The 16,063-nt window shown below is 51.2% G+C and overlaps 1 protein-coding gene across 6 annotated transcripts in view; it reads right to left on the reverse strand.

The window, feature by feature from the left end:
* Positions 1-755: 755 nt before the first annotated feature.
* Positions 756-16,063, reverse strand: part of MIER2 (MIER family member 2) — a 15,731-nt gene continuing 423 nt past the window's right edge. Inside the window, exons 2-13 of one of the 6 annotated variants that reach the window (XM_027704556.1) lie at positions 11,927-12,016; positions 11,243-11,391; positions 10,379-10,504; positions 9,606-9,729; positions 8,827-8,936; positions 8,110-8,179; positions 7,166-7,317; positions 6,573-6,654; positions 6,377-6,471; positions 5,453-5,580; positions 4,333-4,469; positions 756-3,542 (exon numbers count right to left, since the gene is read on the reverse strand). In XM_027704556.1, the coding sequence (XP_027560357.1) occupies positions 3,067-3,542; positions 4,333-4,469; positions 5,453-5,580; positions 6,377-6,471; positions 6,573-6,654; positions 7,166-7,317; positions 8,110-8,179; positions 8,827-8,936; positions 9,606-9,729; positions 10,379-10,504; positions 11,243-11,391; positions 11,927-12,016 (1,739 nt within the window). In that variant the 3' untranslated portion in view covers positions 756-3,066. Of the gene's footprint in view, positions 3,543-4,332; positions 4,470-5,452; positions 5,581-6,376; positions 6,472-6,572; positions 6,655-7,165; positions 7,333-8,109; positions 8,180-8,826; positions 8,937-9,605; positions 9,730-10,378; positions 10,505-11,242; positions 11,392-11,917; positions 12,489-16,063 lie in introns of those variants that run through there. The other 5 variants (XM_027704555.1, XM_027704557.1, XM_027704554.1 and 2 more) reach the window with 5 other exon arrangements.

Consider the following 16,063-nt stretch of genomic DNA (forward strand, 5'->3'; position numbering starts at 1 on the left):
GCCCGCCCGGGACCCTCCCCCGGGGCCCGCTGGGGCTGCAGAGCCCGGGGGTGTCCAGCCCTGCGGCTCTCACACCCTCGGAAACATTGCTCGGGTCACACGGGGCGGAAACCAGCACTTCATTTCGAAGGATGCAACGAGGTGACCACGGCCTTACGTGAGGGCTTCAAGCACACCCATCCTTCCTGCTGCACCTCGGGGCCTCAGAGGAAGTAGGAAACCCGCTCCCATCCTCTGTGCCCACCCTCGTACCTACCTCTGCAGGGGAGAGCCAGGGGGCTGCATGGCCAGAGCCCCCCAAGGCCCCAGGACAGAAGGCCAGAGCCAGGCACAAGCAGGAGAAGAGAATTTAAAGAGTTTTTGATGGGACAGAGGGGCTTTGTGGTGGGGAAACACAGTGCAGTTGCAGCAGGAACCCCCAGGATGCTTTTCCTGGCTGAAGTGGTGAGACATGGATGGGCCCCTGCCTCCCACCACCACGGGCCTGCCACAGGCTGATGGGTTCAGAGAACTTGGGGCACCTGTAAGAGCAACAAACAGCTCCCTCTACCCACAGCACCGGGGGGCAAAACTCAGCCAGGGATGCTGGGCATCCTCCCAGGCTGGGATGGCATCCCTGGCACAGGGTGTCCCACCCTGCCTGCAGGGCAGGACAGGATCAGACAGCAGAGGCAGAGACCCCTTTTCTTGCTTCTGCCATCATGACACGTGGGACTGTTGCATCTTGGTCTACAAAAAGAAGACAGGCTTCTTACTCACTTTCAAATTAGGTTTTTAATTAAATAAATAACAGCGAGGGGTCTTCAAGGCAGTGTCACTTCACAGTGTAGGGCTGGGGGGCAAGGGAGAAGAGTCCAGCATTGGGCGGCTCAAAGTGAATGTGCTTTGTAAGAAGGAAAAAGAAAACCCCAACAAAAACCAAAACCAAACCTCCTCCCCCAGTGACTCCCCCTTCCCTGTCCCAGCCTTTTCCACCCCTCTGCCTCAAAGTTATGTGGATAAAGCCCACACTCATGTTGAAAGACCCCATGCAAATTTGTAAACAACACTGAAAGACATAAAGAGATTTCTGCCTTCCCCAGCTCCTGTCTCCTTTCATTAGGGCTTGAAACAAACCAAAGAAAAATGGTTTCAGAAAAACTAAGAATGTTCTCAACTGATGGAGGAGATGCCAAGGCCTAGCCCTCCCTGGGAGGGCTACCCATACTCTCACCCTGCCTCTTCTTCTCCCTTCAGCCAAGGAGATTCCTCTTGCCCCCAGGAAAGGGGAATCACAGCCTGGGCAGTTCCACCATGGAGCAGGCACTGGGAGCAGCTGGAGGGGAGGCCTCTGCCAACCACATTTGGCTGACAAAATGGTGCCAGGTGAAGGCAGCTGCTTGTGCCTGAGGCTCAGCACCTCCCAGCAGAGTGCTGGGGACCGAAGCAAACCCCTGCTAATGCACACAGAAGAGATTTGGGGCTTAGGAGGTGAGACAAGGTCTAATCCTGCCATCCCGTGAGGCTGCTTCATCCTGCCTCTGTGCCCCAGCTGCGGGGCTGAGCACAACTTCCCAGGGTCGGGTTAAAGGAGGATGCAGGCTTGTGGGTTTAGGTACCTGCCAAATCCACTGGCAGCAGAGCCAAGTGCACAGTCACAGCCCCAAGGCCTCCCCCAAAGCAAGCAAAAGCCCTCAACCCAAGCCCCCTCCCAACTGCAGAAAACAGCTGGAGGAAGGGACCATCTGCACGAGGGCCTTGCTCAGCAGGTGAGTGGAGAGCATTCTCTGCATGGAAAAAGGGGAATGAGAACACGTTGGATTTAAGCCAGTGGTGAACACCAGACCTGGAACACATGTGGGAAGCAAACCAGCTCTGGACCCCAGCACACCCACGGACAGGCCCCCGTGGCTCTGCATGGCAGGCAGGACCTCGCCACCACACAGGGCTACCTGTCACCTCCCTGAGCATGGCAGTACAGACACACTTTCCTCTCAGAAAACAGCCTGTTTTGTGAGGGAGGGGCAGGGATGCCCAGGGTTGGTGTGCTCCCCTGCTTGAGACTGAGCTAGCACCAGCGTCCCAGGCTTTGCACTCTGGGAGCTAAGCAACCTCCTCCCTCTGCTGACAAATTGTTGGAACAAACTGGGAAGTTACAGAACTTTTCATTTGCATTTTACCCTCTTGCACTGTGAGCAGGTGAGGATCAGGTCATTCCCTGCCAGCAGCAGAAGTGGCAGCACCACAGTGCTCCAGGCCAGCATCACTCTGTGGCTCTAGAAACTCATATTTCTGCCCTTACCAATTCTCCCTGGGCCAGCACTGCGTAGGAAGGTGAGAAGGACTCAACTGCACACAATGCTGCTGCACCACACAGCATCCCCTTCCAAGACCTGACGCCTCAGCCCAAGGGTTGGACCAGGCCATGACCCACCTGCAGCTGGTGGAGAGCGGGCACCAGGAACACAGAGCTGCCCGAGGCTGGAAGCAGCAGTGTTTCTGCCTGTCATGATCCATAGCTGTTGGGAGAAGACTGCAGTAAGTGACTCCTACTGCAACACACTGCCTGTGGGAGAAGGGCCAAGACACTCCTCAGCTTCCCTTGGCATTGCCATGCCCGTCTCTGCAGTGACCTGCCCTGTGGCCTGGGCAGGCTGTGCTTCCTGCAGACCTCCCAAGCTCTCGGACCCCTGAACTGCATCCTCAACGTGACAGAGACACAGCCCTGTTCTCAAAGCATTTCTGCCCTCAGACTGTCCCACTGGGGCCAAGGGACGCTTCCCCTGTCCCGAGGCAGGGGCTCTCTGAGCAGCCTGGCGTCACCTGGGGTGATACATGGTCAACAGAAGAGGGGGTGATGGACCTCCCCCCCCAGGAAAGCCAGCCATCACTTTGCGTGATTGCGTCAGGATACACTGGAGCAGAAAGGTGTTTGGTTTCACTGTAGCCTTGGATCAAGGAGGATGGAAAGACGGATTCTGACCAACAGCTCCAAACTGTCCCTACAGGACAGTGGAAGTTCCAGGATTTCACTCAGTCAGGTCAAAGTCCTTGCTGGGTCTGTGACAAATTTGTGACTGGAGACTCTCACTGTGACAGAGGCTCTGACTGAGCCACAGGTGCCGGGCAAGCCTGATGAGCAGTCAGGAAACTATTTACATCTCCGATGCCAATGAGACCAAAATCTGTGACCGATAAGGACACTTGCGCAGGGGCCACCACCGCCTCTGGGTCTCTGTCCAAATCCACAGGGCCAGCAATTAAAGGCAACCCCTCGTTAATGTCTGCAGGGAGAGTGAAGTCCATAGTTATCGTCTCACCAGAGCTCTGCAAAGTCTCCTGCTTCTCTGACAGTCCTGGCCCTGCCGGCGGCAAAGCAAAGAGCTCCGGCTCGGAGTGGGGGACAGTGTGTCGTTGGCAGGACGCTGAGACAGCGCCCGAGGACGTCTCCTCCGTGGGGTCAAAGGAGCAATTGGTCTCTGAGGGGGTGCTGCACTCGTAGCCCTGCCCCGACTCGCTGATGCTGCCCAGGCTGCAGGCCGTGCTCTCCACGCTCAGGGGCTCTGCAGGCACAGAGGAGGAAAGAGGACACAGCAAGGGAAAGAAAGCTACAGTGAGTCCGTAACGCACAAACACCCAGGTCAACCCCAGCTAATCACAACAGTATTTGTTTGATGGCACAAATGTTTCTTTATTATAGCAATCAAGATCCCTGCCAGCATGTACCAAAGAAAGGCAAGATGCCGACAGCAGATGGGAGGCCATCAGTGTTTCTATGGAAATTAAAGGAAACCTCACAGACACATTCCAAGATAAGCCAAATCCTAAATCCTATCCCCTCATGCCAACAACTCCTGGGAGCTGCCCACACAAAGCCTTCATCTGCAGTAGGACAGTGAGGGAATGAACCCATGTTGGGTTCCTTGCGAGTCTTCTCACAGCCAGCTCTGTGTGAAAGCAGCTTGCACCCACAGCCTGACTTCTGGGGCCTTCACCCAGTCTCTGGAGGAGCTGCTTGTGTCAGTGCACTGGAAGCACCTTGCTCAGGTGCCCAAAGTTAGTGTACAATTCTTTTGCTTTGGGAATGACCTAGGCCACCCCTCTGAGCCCAACACAGGAACAACTGTTTTATAGTCACCCCTGGTCAATGTAGAGACAGACAAGACTCTTCTGCTCACACCAAAATCCGCACAGGGCTGGTATTTAACAGGGGGCAAGGTGAGCACACCAGCAAGGTGCAGGGAGAAGAGCAACAGCAGGATAATGGCAGCAGGAGAAAGGCAAAGGAGGGGCTGTGCCACTGAGTGTGGGAGACAAGTGATCCCCATGGCAGACAGAACAAAAGGAAGTTACCTGTGCTCTCTATTGCTATCTGATCTTGACCAAAGTGAGCATTCAGGCAGCCAGTTGCAGAGGGAATTGGTGGGGAGCTCCGGGAACGACTGGTGTTTTCTACTTCAACCCCATCCAGGTCATTGTCAGTGAAATCCCTGTGGGGAAAGAGAGAGAGCCTTGCCACCACCTTCTAAGCAGAGAAGTGCAGGCAGGAAAAAGGGTGACTGGGATTAAAACCTATCAACAAATAAAGCAACAGGACTGTAGAGACATCACTAGAATGAATGTCCATCCCTCCTTGGTCTGCAGAGCCCAGTTTAGACTCTACCCTGAGGAGGTGATGGCAGCATGGCCAAGACCAGCCCATGATAAATCAGAGCAGGCTCTCCAGTTTCCTGGAGAGCTCTGCCCCCAGTTTTTCCAAAGGGAAATAACTGGTCAAATGCCCAGGAACATCCAGTTTCATGAATGATTGCAGTGGGTCCGTAGTGTGTCAGCAAAGAGCAAGTGATGAGAACATATTTTCCTACCGTGGAAGAATTTAAGGTTTCAGGTATTTTCCTCTCTCGCATCAGAATTTAAAAGAAATCTAAGACTTCATCTAATGTTTTTAATTGATTCAGCTTCAATATTTCATTTTGACCTTTTAAGACATTTCACTTTCAACCTTTTTGAAAAGACGTATTTTGAAAAGTATCTTCTGTAATTAGCATACATTTCAAAGGGAAGAATTTGCCTCAAAGGGTGACAGCAGGGAAATTAATTCAGATCCCAAACCATCAGAAATAGTGGGTTTGAATTTAAAAAGCTCCCTTCCCAAAACCTCATCAAACTGAGTTCTTTCCTTGAAATCAGCTACGAATCCCTGACCCCAGCCTTAACTTTTGTGGATGCATTTGTCTGAAACAAAACTATTTTTAACACAAGAAAGTATACATCCAAGCAATGAGTTCCATATCTTCCCTCCCCACACCGACAGTGTTTGTGTTCTGAGAACATCCCGTGCATCCCTCCATCCTCCCACCCGAGAAACCTTCTGGAGAAGAAGGCGCAGTCTATTAAGCGGAGGTGCTTTGCAGCAGGAACCTTCACTGGGAGGTCAATATTACTAATTTTAGTGTGAGAATATTCCACGCACGTGGCTCCAGGGTGGAGGACGTACTTCTTCCTTCCTAAACGAGTCTGCTGAGTGAAGTAGTCATAGCGCTCTGATTTTTTCCACATATAATAATACTCCACACACTCGCCCACTGACCGGGTGCGGACCTGAGGAGAAACATCCCAGTCAGAACACCACGCATCGAGGTGTATCTCATGGAGCAGGAGCTATTTTCCCATTTAACCAGCACAGAAAATTAAGTGCATTACAGAAATTTATATTGCTATGGACACATCTATGCTGCAGAACAGAAGCACGTACTGAGATTTCCGAGGTGGCGATCGGCCAGAGAAAGAACTCCCCACAGTGCACAGCTGTTCTCACAGACCCGTGTGGGCCAGACATGTACACTCGTGCAGGACTCCCCTGCACTTCCAGCAGCAGCACACTTAGCAGAGAGAGCAAACCTGCATCCATTTTCACTGGCCAGCATCAACATGCCCACAATTAACCAGTGGTAGAACTGGACTCTCTGGTTCTGCCAACTCCCAGCACAGCAGCATGTCCCGTGGCCCAGCTCTCCCTACAACAGCATCTGCCATTCTAGAGGACCCCAGGGGACTTTACAAAACATCCACATGCTCAACTCACTCATTCACAGAAGTACTGCAAGGGCTGAGAGTTTGGAAAGAACTTTTGAGACTCCAGAAAGGGCTAATCAGTAATTAACTGACATCACTCATGCAGGTCAGTGGTGTTTGTGACTTCTCCCACCTGGAAAATAAGGCAGAGCAGGGCAGTGAACAGCCCATCACCTGCTGGCATGAGTCAACACAAAGCCTGGGACCGGAACTCGGCAATCCTGAACTCCCTGCATCAGCCGAGGCCCAAAGCACACCTCTGGTGCCAAAGCACCTGCCTCCTTCCCCTGCTCCCAGCAGAAGCTGGGGGGAGCAGCCTTACCTTGTTTGCTTGGATAAGGTGAAAGTTTTTCCCGTGGACCCTAAAGCCATGTTCAAAATTTCTACATTCTTCCTCGCTCCAGGCACAAAGCTCATCTACAGCAGAAAGAAAGAGGAATTGGAGATGTACAGAATCTAGAAAGAGTTGCATGTGCATTGATGTTTGGGGTAGAACCCAAGTAAGGGGGGGTTCTCACCTCTGATAACCTTCACGTTGAACCGTAACCTCCGCAGGGCCTCTTCTGCATTGAAGTTGCATTTCACCAGCTCATACAAAGCCTAGGAAACAGAAGGAAATCACTCACAGCATGTACCTGAGCAACACACCACAAACCAGCCTGCTCAAGACTCACATTTGTCTCATAAAACTTATATTTCCCAGGAGCCACCTTGCTGCTAACCCCTTCTTGACCATCAGCAGAGATTATTCCACTTTTTAAGGCACTGGATTTCAAACCCCAGGACTGGATAGATGCAGTTCCACCAGCAGCTCTGCAGATTACAAGTGTGCCTTTGTGTTCCTGGAGACTCACTTCCAGAATCTAACCAGGCTAACTTAGAGGGAACACAGCTGCTCTGATGTGGTTGATCTGCTGGCTTTTCTAGTCTTCCCATTGGGAGGGTGACTGACCTCCTCACACCGCAGCTGGGCAGTACACCCTCACTTATCTGTGGGGCTGGAGCAGGGGATCACTGGAATTAGACCTCATTCTGACCTCAGCAGGGAATGTGGCACTGTCAGGCAAGCACCACTTGGGTCTGCATGGGCTGCAGGAGCCACTGAGCTCACCTGCTCGTTGTCCTTCACCACCTCTCCCTCTGGCAGGCTGCTGCCGGACAGCTCGTCCCACTGCCGCTTCACCGCGCGGTACAGGAACTCTTCAACCTCTCTCTCAGGGAGGATGTTTGGGTCCCAAAGCAGCTGATCTTCATTCTCATAGGCTAACAGAAAAAGCACTGAAATAAGATAATCAAACAGAGAATTCTGCTGCTTTTGAGAAATGGTCTGCATGGACATGCATGGGGGAGACAGAAGAGGGAGGAAACCTTTGCTTGGTACTCCAACCCAGCACTAGAGATGACATCTCTCAAGGCACTGCATTTTCCCCCCTGATTTTGGAGGCAGATAAGCTCTTTATACCCCTTTTAGGGCCCTCAGAACAGGCTCAGCTCGCTTCCATTGCTTCAGAAGAGTTGGCTGCCAAAGTTTTTGCTACCGTGTTCTCAAAGATCGTTGTTGTGATTAATTAATCCTGGCAACTAAAGACCCCTTTAGCTTTCTTGTCCAGAAGCTCAAGAAGCTGGCACTTGTACTACACTCATTATTGGGCACAATCCACAAATCAAGGCACCCCTGTCTACTCTGCAGATATCCCACCAAATAAGGAACAGATCAGCTTCAGGGAGCACTGAATGACAGTAACTCGGGCTACTTAAGGAAGATGTCAGAGAGAATAAATTTGAGCACCTCCAGAAGGACATACCTTCCCTTTGGCTACAGCTGAGACACCCTCCTCCAAACCTGTCACACCAACCCAGTTCTCACTGAGCTCCACCACTTCTTTACCTGTGTTCCCAGCCCTATTCAATCAGGCTCATTTAAGCCAGCTCTGATGTAGCTGTAAATTTGGGTGTCAGCGCTGAGAGGTGCCAAGTCTGGAGATACAGGACTGGTGATCCAGGGCCCACCAAACGCCCCACACACAAACAAGGCACAAAGAGCAGCTGTCTTACCTTTCTGCCTGTGCCTGTTTAAGCGGAGGATGGGAACAGTGGCCTGGTACTGAGGTCCAACCATGATCTCCTGAAATACCACCACAGAGAGGAGGGTAAACTGAAATGGAAGATGCTCCGTGCAGACTGTACTTCATGATTTAGGGACTACACCACCATGAGGCCGATGTATTTACTGGTAGCCCCTGCTGTCACTATTATTTCTAGTGAACCCTGGCTATTTTATAGAGTAACTAAGAAGGTTTACTACCAACCAGATCACACTATGGTGACCCTTGGCATTTACACAGTTTTAATGTTAAAGATCTATGGCAAGCAGCTAAGGCTGGAGATAAAGCTTTTTAACGCAAAAGCTCTCCTGCAACCTTCACAGCCAGGATGAATTTGGGAGCCTGCTCCTCTCTTTAGTAAGATGGTTCCCTCTCAGTAAATCCTGCTGGGAATATTGCATAGCATTTCACCTTTATAGGGCTACAGGCTGCAGATTTAATTTACTAAGGCACAACAGATTTCCCATATCTGAAGCGGAAGATAATTTCAAGATTGTATTAAAAACCCCTCTTGTGACCCACATCTGCCACTGCCATCCACAAAAAGCAAGGCACAGAGCAACAGACTGGGGAAATATTACAGTGCTTTGGTGAAGAAAGCTCCTGCTTTCTTCAAACTCAGGAGTACTGCATGAGCTCCCCTTCCCAATGCACTCAGGTCATTTACCTTCTTACACTCGTTGGATGGGATGGAATCCACCTCTGAATCCTCAGCCATGGAGGAAGCACATGGGGATGAACAGGGCTCTTTGTCTTCATCAGCAAGGAAGTTGTTTGCTTTGTGGGAGAGGAGAAGATCTGTAGTTATGAATTTTTTTTTTCTGTTGCTCTATGTTCCCTCTCCTTCCCTTCCTTTTCTGTCCTAACGTTCCTTTCAGCAAGGTCTGCAGTGACAACTTACCTGTATTTTAATTTTCTCACTTTAAATAAAAGAATTTGTACACTTGTCACTTGGGTGGTGATGGCCAACCCGGGGAACCAAAACTCTTTCATTTTGCAGGACAGCAGAAGGAATAAGATCACTTCCTGCTGAGTCCCTGTCACCTGCTCTGGCTTCCCACACATTCCAACACTTAGGAACTGCCACAACGTATCACTCCACCAGTGCTACTGAATTTATTTACTTGTAGCAGTGTCAGAGGAGGTACTGATCTTTCACACTGTAATTACAGCAGGTAGCAAAACAATTCCCACTTTCTCAGTGTTCTGAGTTACAGCCAAAGACAATTCTCCCCTCATGCCACTGCTCATCTACACTCCACGCTGTCCTAACCAGTGCCCAGTAACTCCACTGCCACGCAGATTTATGGACAGTCCCCAGAAGGGAAGTGGAAAATCTGTTGTCAGGGAACTGACAAAATAAAGAAAACCATTCTTGCCCTCCCCTGCATTTCCTGACCATCACATGTAAGTGAATAGCAACCACTTAGGAACTATGACACATACAGCCAGGCTGGTTTGGGAATAAGTCCGACGCATCGTGGGACGTGACGGACGGAGTCAGATCGTCAGCTGAAGACTGTGTCTCCTCCTCTTCTTCCCCTGAAAGCAAATCCTTCGCTATTTGTTCCTTTTAACAACAACAAGAAAGCGAAAAATATTTTTAAATTAAGAAAAATGTATGAGGGGGAGTGAGGCCTAGAGTAAAGTATTTCTAGCCAAGAGTGGCCACATCCACACATCTCCTCACCCTCCCACAGCTTGTCCAAAGACAGATTCTCTCTCACATTCCCCACCACACCCAGATTATTTTCCCTAGAAGCACTTTTGCAAGGGTCATGAGTGGCTACCTATGGAAGCCAGAGAGGATGAGCAAGTGGCCCTTTCTGTAGAGCTCCACTCATAGCAAATATCTCAAAGATCCTGAGAGAAAAAAAGAAAAAAGCAATTTCTACAGACTTTAGCCAGAACAGGAGGAGCCATGGCTTCACCTGGGAAAACAGAACCTTCCCTGGCTCTCCACAGATCCACGACTATGTGCAAAGACTTGCAACCCAAGTTCCATAAAGAGTTTTTACCGAATTCTTTTCAAAACAGATATTCTTTCTCCCATCTCTAAATGCTTTACATTCATGTTTCTGCACCTCTGGGACACCAGACCTAGGCAGGCCCTTCCCCTGGCATTGGTCAAACCCCTCTGAAAAGAGCTCCTCAGGCTCCTTGAGCTCCAGCACAACACAGTAACCTGCAATAAACACCAGGCAAACAGCAGCTCTCACCTTATCCAGAGTCATATCAGGGAGATTTGGAGTGATGTCATTGCTCTCACTGTCCTGCTCGGAGATAGGATCAGATGCCTCATAGCCATACAGTGCAAGCAGCTCCTCAAATGGCATTTCACTGCTCTGAGCAAGAGGAGGACAAAGCTGCATCAGGAATAGAACAACCACAAGAGCGGAGCACCAGCTGTACAAACACGGACACACAGAGGGGATCAGGGCAGCCTTGGGTAACACTGCACAACGACCCAGGCAGGGTCTGTCAGGACCCACCAAAACCTGTTCCTCTAAAGGTATGGAAAAGCCAGGAACTTTCACCCCAAAGCAATACAGTCTAGGGCATTTTTAAAATACATTTCTCTTTTATATTAGATTTCAAGCTGGTGAAAAGCTGCCAAACTGCACATCTGCATTTAACCAGAGGAAGGGAAGGAGCAAATCCTTGTATTAGTCTTGTGTCTGGCCTGAAGAGACACTCCCTGTCACCAAGAACACGGTTTGTGTTCCACCAAGGTCTCTGTGGGACCACCCACAGCAGCACCATGTCAGCTTATCTCTGTGGCTTCTCCACTGTGAAACACTGACCACAGCCCCAACAGCTGATGGCTCTTCACCAGGGTGAGCCAGGACCACCTGCCAGAGTGGCTACTTGGCACAGGAAGGCTCCAAAATTCACTGCTGCTGTGTGTCCTCAAAACCATTCCTTCTTATCCAAATGCAAACCTGACTCATTGTTGGGTGACCTGAGCCCAGTGTGCTGCCTGCTGAGCAAGCAAGGTCTTCTCACCAAGGCTTTTGGTACCAGTACTGTAAAAGCAAACAAGCAAATCCTGCAGGTAATTTCCCTTCCCCTGCTGCCTTTACCTGAGAGGCACTGAAACTCTTCTCCAGCTCTTCTAAAGATTTCTGCTTCTCCTGAGTATCATCTTCCTCCCTTTCTTCCCGTACACCATAGTTCTGTGAAAGGATCTCTGCCAGGTTCAGTCGATGATCAGCTGAGCCCATTGACACAACTGCAGGAACAAGAATTTGGATACTAGCACCCCACAGACCAAATCTTGAGATGCAACAAAGCCAGGGATGATCCCTTCTTATGTGTGTGCAGACATGATAAACCAGAGGAAGAGATTAGTCAGAACGGAGTGAGGGGGACGGGGAACACAACTGGCAGCAGTCACTCCGTCAGCTCAAAGCCTGGTTCTCTGCACATCTGAGTCCCACAACTGACTGGAAGTTGAATCTGAAGGTTTTCTGAGTATTTCTGTCTCTCCTGACTGGACTCACTGGTGTCACAACACGTGAGCACACACTGCAGCTTCTCCTTCATCCGGGGCATTTTTAGGGCAATTACCCCTTATTCAAGAATGGGCAAATGGGCATCTGTAGGAGCTTTGGCATCTTTAAGCCTTTCCTTCTCTGTCAAATGGTATGAAAATCAACCAACAGGCTCAGGAGGTGCTGGAAGTAGAAGGAAATAGGTTGATCACAGGAACCTTGTTTCCTCTGGAAACTAGACCAACAAACAGAGGCATCTTTGACCTGAGGTACCTGCTGCACTCTGAAGGGCGGGCTCTCCAGGACATAGGCTGCGGGCTGGGTATGGGACCACCCTCGGGCTCTGCCGGCCAACTGAGGCCTTCAGGAAAAGAGAGGAACATGGCTGAGACAGCTCTTTTTAAAATGCAACACCCCTCCATCCACTCAACCCCACCAACAAATGCAATTAATTTAAATTCAAAGCAAAAGTTACCCAAACCCCCACAGGACAGCACTAAGAACTGTGCTGTGCAAAGAGAGCTCATGAGGTGTATTGAACAGTTCTTCCCAGCCTGCTCTTCACCGGCCTCCTCCGTTCCCCTTAGTCTCTGACTCCATGAGGATGTGCTTCCATTTCATCTATTTTACCTTCAGCACTCCACTCATTACTTATCCTCTCACCAGTTTAAGACCTGACCTTCATGAGTTACGTCTTCCCTTAAAAGAAGGACCTGGACTCTCAGCTGTTATTCTAAACACACACATCATGTCTGAGCACAGCGTTTTTAGGGACTGACCCTTCAGAGAGACAGCCCGAAGCAGCTGGCCACAACATGCTGGCTTCTTCCTAACACCTCACTGAGCAAAGAAACAGAGCTGAGCAGGCACTGAAGGAGTCTGGTACAGGCAAGGAGGGAGAGGCTGAGCCCGGCAGACACTGCCAACAGTGTGGCATTCAGTGCTCAGTTACAAGTTCAGGCAGCAGCATAGGCTGAGGCCTGGAAAACAACCCAGAACATCTGCTGCTCCTTGGGCTGCTGTGCATGGAAGTGCTGTTCATCAAGTTCAGCCGAGGTAGGGAGCAAGCAGGTAAATAACCAAAGCTTTTGTGTGACTGAGAGCACCCAACTGTGGAAGAAAATCCCAGTGTCAGTCCCCCAGTCACCAATGACATCTCTGTACGATCCTCAGCCATTAACAATCTCAGCTGTGCACCATCACTCCTCACTCACTCAGTGGGAGCCAGGACATCTACAGTGCTTCCATACAAGGCTCTTACAACTTATTTAACAAGAAAACAAAGTACAGCTTCACATTAGAATTTATCCTCTAGCAGTAAAGCAAAGTATATATCAAAAAAGCCACAGCAGACTGTGGGTTCCGAGTTGGTGCCTTCAGCTATCAACATACAGACTGCAAATTCCGTAACAATGAAGAAGATGCCTCCAGCCCATATGGTGCATACCCTGCACTGCGACTCGCCGTCCCCAAGTGCCCGATTACTACCAGCAGATAACCCCCACAGACACCACTCTGGCTCCAGAGAGAGCCCAGCAACTGTGCCCATGAACAGGAGGAAGAGTTACGGGATGATGAAAGCAGCAGGGCACAGAAAGGACTCAGACAGCCTCCATTCTGAGGACGGTTATACCGGGAAATGTCTCCATAACTTGGGAAAGTGTCCGTGTGCCTTTGCTGGGCTTTGCTGGAACGTGACCAACTATCCCTGTTGGATAAATCCTTCCAAGCAAGCAACTGTGGTTTCATGGAAAGGGTGGGGTCTACCCTTACTCCCTCTGGTCTTGGGCGATCTGCAGAACTCCCTTTGCTCAGACAATGATCGATGGCACCTCCTTGCCCGGGGATCACTAAGTCACTGCATGCAAAGGCCTCTGAAAACAAGGACTGAAGCTGTTGGCGTGGATGGGCTGGATTGAAAAGGTGTCAAGAATACTTCAGGAATGATGAGATCTCCTATTAATGACCACGTGCTGAAATAAAGAGGAACAGCCACTATGACAGTGTGACAATTCTGTAACCAGCCCCGAGTTTATTTCTCTGAAGCAGTAGTGGAGCACTAGAACAAACGGGAATGTCATGAGCTGGAGTCACCACAGAATAACCAGCACTGCTGTGCTGGGGCTGTTAAAACAAGAAACAAGTGACAGACAAAGCAAATGGCCCCTTCCATGCCCAAATTTAAATACATGTGAAACTGAACAATCCCTCAGATTACTTACAAATCCAGAAGACCACGGAAACAAGAGTCAAAGTCAAAGGAATAGGACAGAAGGGTAGGTCTGGCTCAAAAACTTAATGATGACAGAAAGAATATTCCTGATTGCACCGTGCCATAAAATGTGGAGTTACTTTGTCTGAAGGTAAGTGCAGTCTGACACTTCAAGTGCAAGTATCACACAGGAGGCAGAAATGCAACAGCCTGGCATGCACCAGAAACACACTGAGAGTGGTTCTGGGCCAGGCATCACTGCTCTTACTGCTGGTGATCGATTCAATCACCGTGAAAGGTCGCAGCAAGGAACTCCAGTTATTCTGACACTGCACTGTGATGCTGGAAACTGGCTCCTACCCCCATGGGGTATTTAATCTTGAGGGAAAAAAAGAGAAATGAAATTCCTACCATCCCCAGCACTGCTTTCCTCCTGCTAGTTTATGGTGCTCAGGCATAAGAGTAACTTTCCTCTCAGAAGTTACATAGAGCTTGATCAATTACTCACTCTCATGTCTGTATTTCTGGATGACTCCAGCACTCCCTCCCTACCTGTGGAATCAAGGTTTTGAGCACATGGAACAAAGCCCAGCCCTGGTTTAGGAAACATGGGCAGAGGCAGAGCCTGAGCTTTCTGCACTGACAAAGCCATTTTCCAGTGCAAGGCCAATTGTGTTTCCCCAGAGAAAACCCTCCAGGCTGAAACCACTCCTGAAAAAAAATGAGGAAAAAGAGGTTTCTCTTTCCATTGTTACTCCTTAATAACGAATGTGGTTTCCTGAGCCCGTCTAACATGTATTTCAAACTCAGTGAGAAGTGTTCCTGGTTCCTCTGCCTTGTCCACACTCCTTGACATGGGGCCATTTTCTACAAACTCGAGCTGTAGCCAGAGAGAAGCAGCACAGATGGAACCAGATTCGTCCTGCAAGTTATGCATCTGAAAGAGCAAAGAATGAACAGATGACACGACACACAGGCCACCTCCCGCACTGCTCAGGAAGATCAGGGCCCCAACCAGTGGCCCCAATCAGGGCCCTGCACAGTGTCACAGCAGAGATGCTCCACAGCCAAACCTCACCAGTGACAGCTCCTGGATGTCCCCAGGACAGACCTGTGTGAGCCACAGAGGTGCAAGGTGCCAGGGCAGCACTTCGGCCCAACAACGTGCCCAAGTAACGCTGGCACAAACAAAGGCAGCAGCCTTAGTGCTCCACCAAAGGCCAAACTGTGGTGGATGGGTCGACAGACCAGACACCACCTTCCTCATTCATAACACTGAAATATCCTGGAAATGAAGCCCTGCCCTCGGAGAGATTCAAAATCCTGCCACAGAGCAGCCAGCGACCTCAATGTCTTCCCAATACCCTTATTCCATGTCCTGGTCACCATGAAGGTCTCATGGTGGAAATGAAGTGTGGATGTGTCACAACAACCACTACAACAGGTCAGGGATATTTGAGGAACACGGCAAGGCTCGATGAAGAATGGCATCACCAGCTCTAAGTGTGGCAGAACAACATCAGAAACGTTTTGGCACAAGGCACCAAGACAAACACGACGTGGTAACAGGGGAGGCAATGGGGGGTCCCTGCCTGGCCCCCTCATCGAGGTGGTGAGAACCATCCTGGCCACCCAGACCAACCGTTCCCATCACCTTTCCCAGCGCTCTGCCCCTACAGCGGCCCCGACCTCCGCGCTCTCCCACTGCCCGGGCCTCTCTCGCCTCCAGGCTCCGCGAGCCCTTCCGAACAGCTTCGGACCCCTGATCCCGGCTCCAGCCACCCCGCACCACCGCTGTCGGGCCCTGCTGGACCACAGCCTCGGGGCTCCCGCTCCGCCCCGGCGCCTTCCCGTCCGCCTTCTCCGCCCCGCAGTCCCGCAGCCCCCGGCCCGGAGACCCCTCCGGCGCCTCTCCCCGGCCCCTCTCCCGCGGGTCAGGCCGCGGGGCTCCCGCCCCGCCGCCGCTCGCCCCGACCCTCCCGCCGAGTCCTGCCCGGCAGCCCCTTCCCCTGCCCGCCCCCGCCGACGCCCCCCGCTCGGCCCCAGCGCCCCTCCGCCCCAGCCCGCCCCCGCATCTCGGCCCGCTGCCGCCCGGGGCCTCGGCGTCCCGAGGGACCCCGCCCCGCCCCATCACCCCGCGCCGCGGCCGTAGGACCCCGGCCCCGGGCGGGCGCGGCTCGGGGGCCCGGGGGTCGCGG

Source organism: Neopelma chrysocephalum, unplaced genomic scaffold (assembly GCF_003984885.1).
Source record: "Neopelma chrysocephalum unplaced genomic scaffold, ASM398488v2 Primary Assembly neopelma1_283, whole genome shotgun sequence".
Taxonomy (NCBI): Eukaryota; Metazoa; Chordata; class Aves; order Passeriformes; family Pipridae; genus Neopelma; species Neopelma chrysocephalum.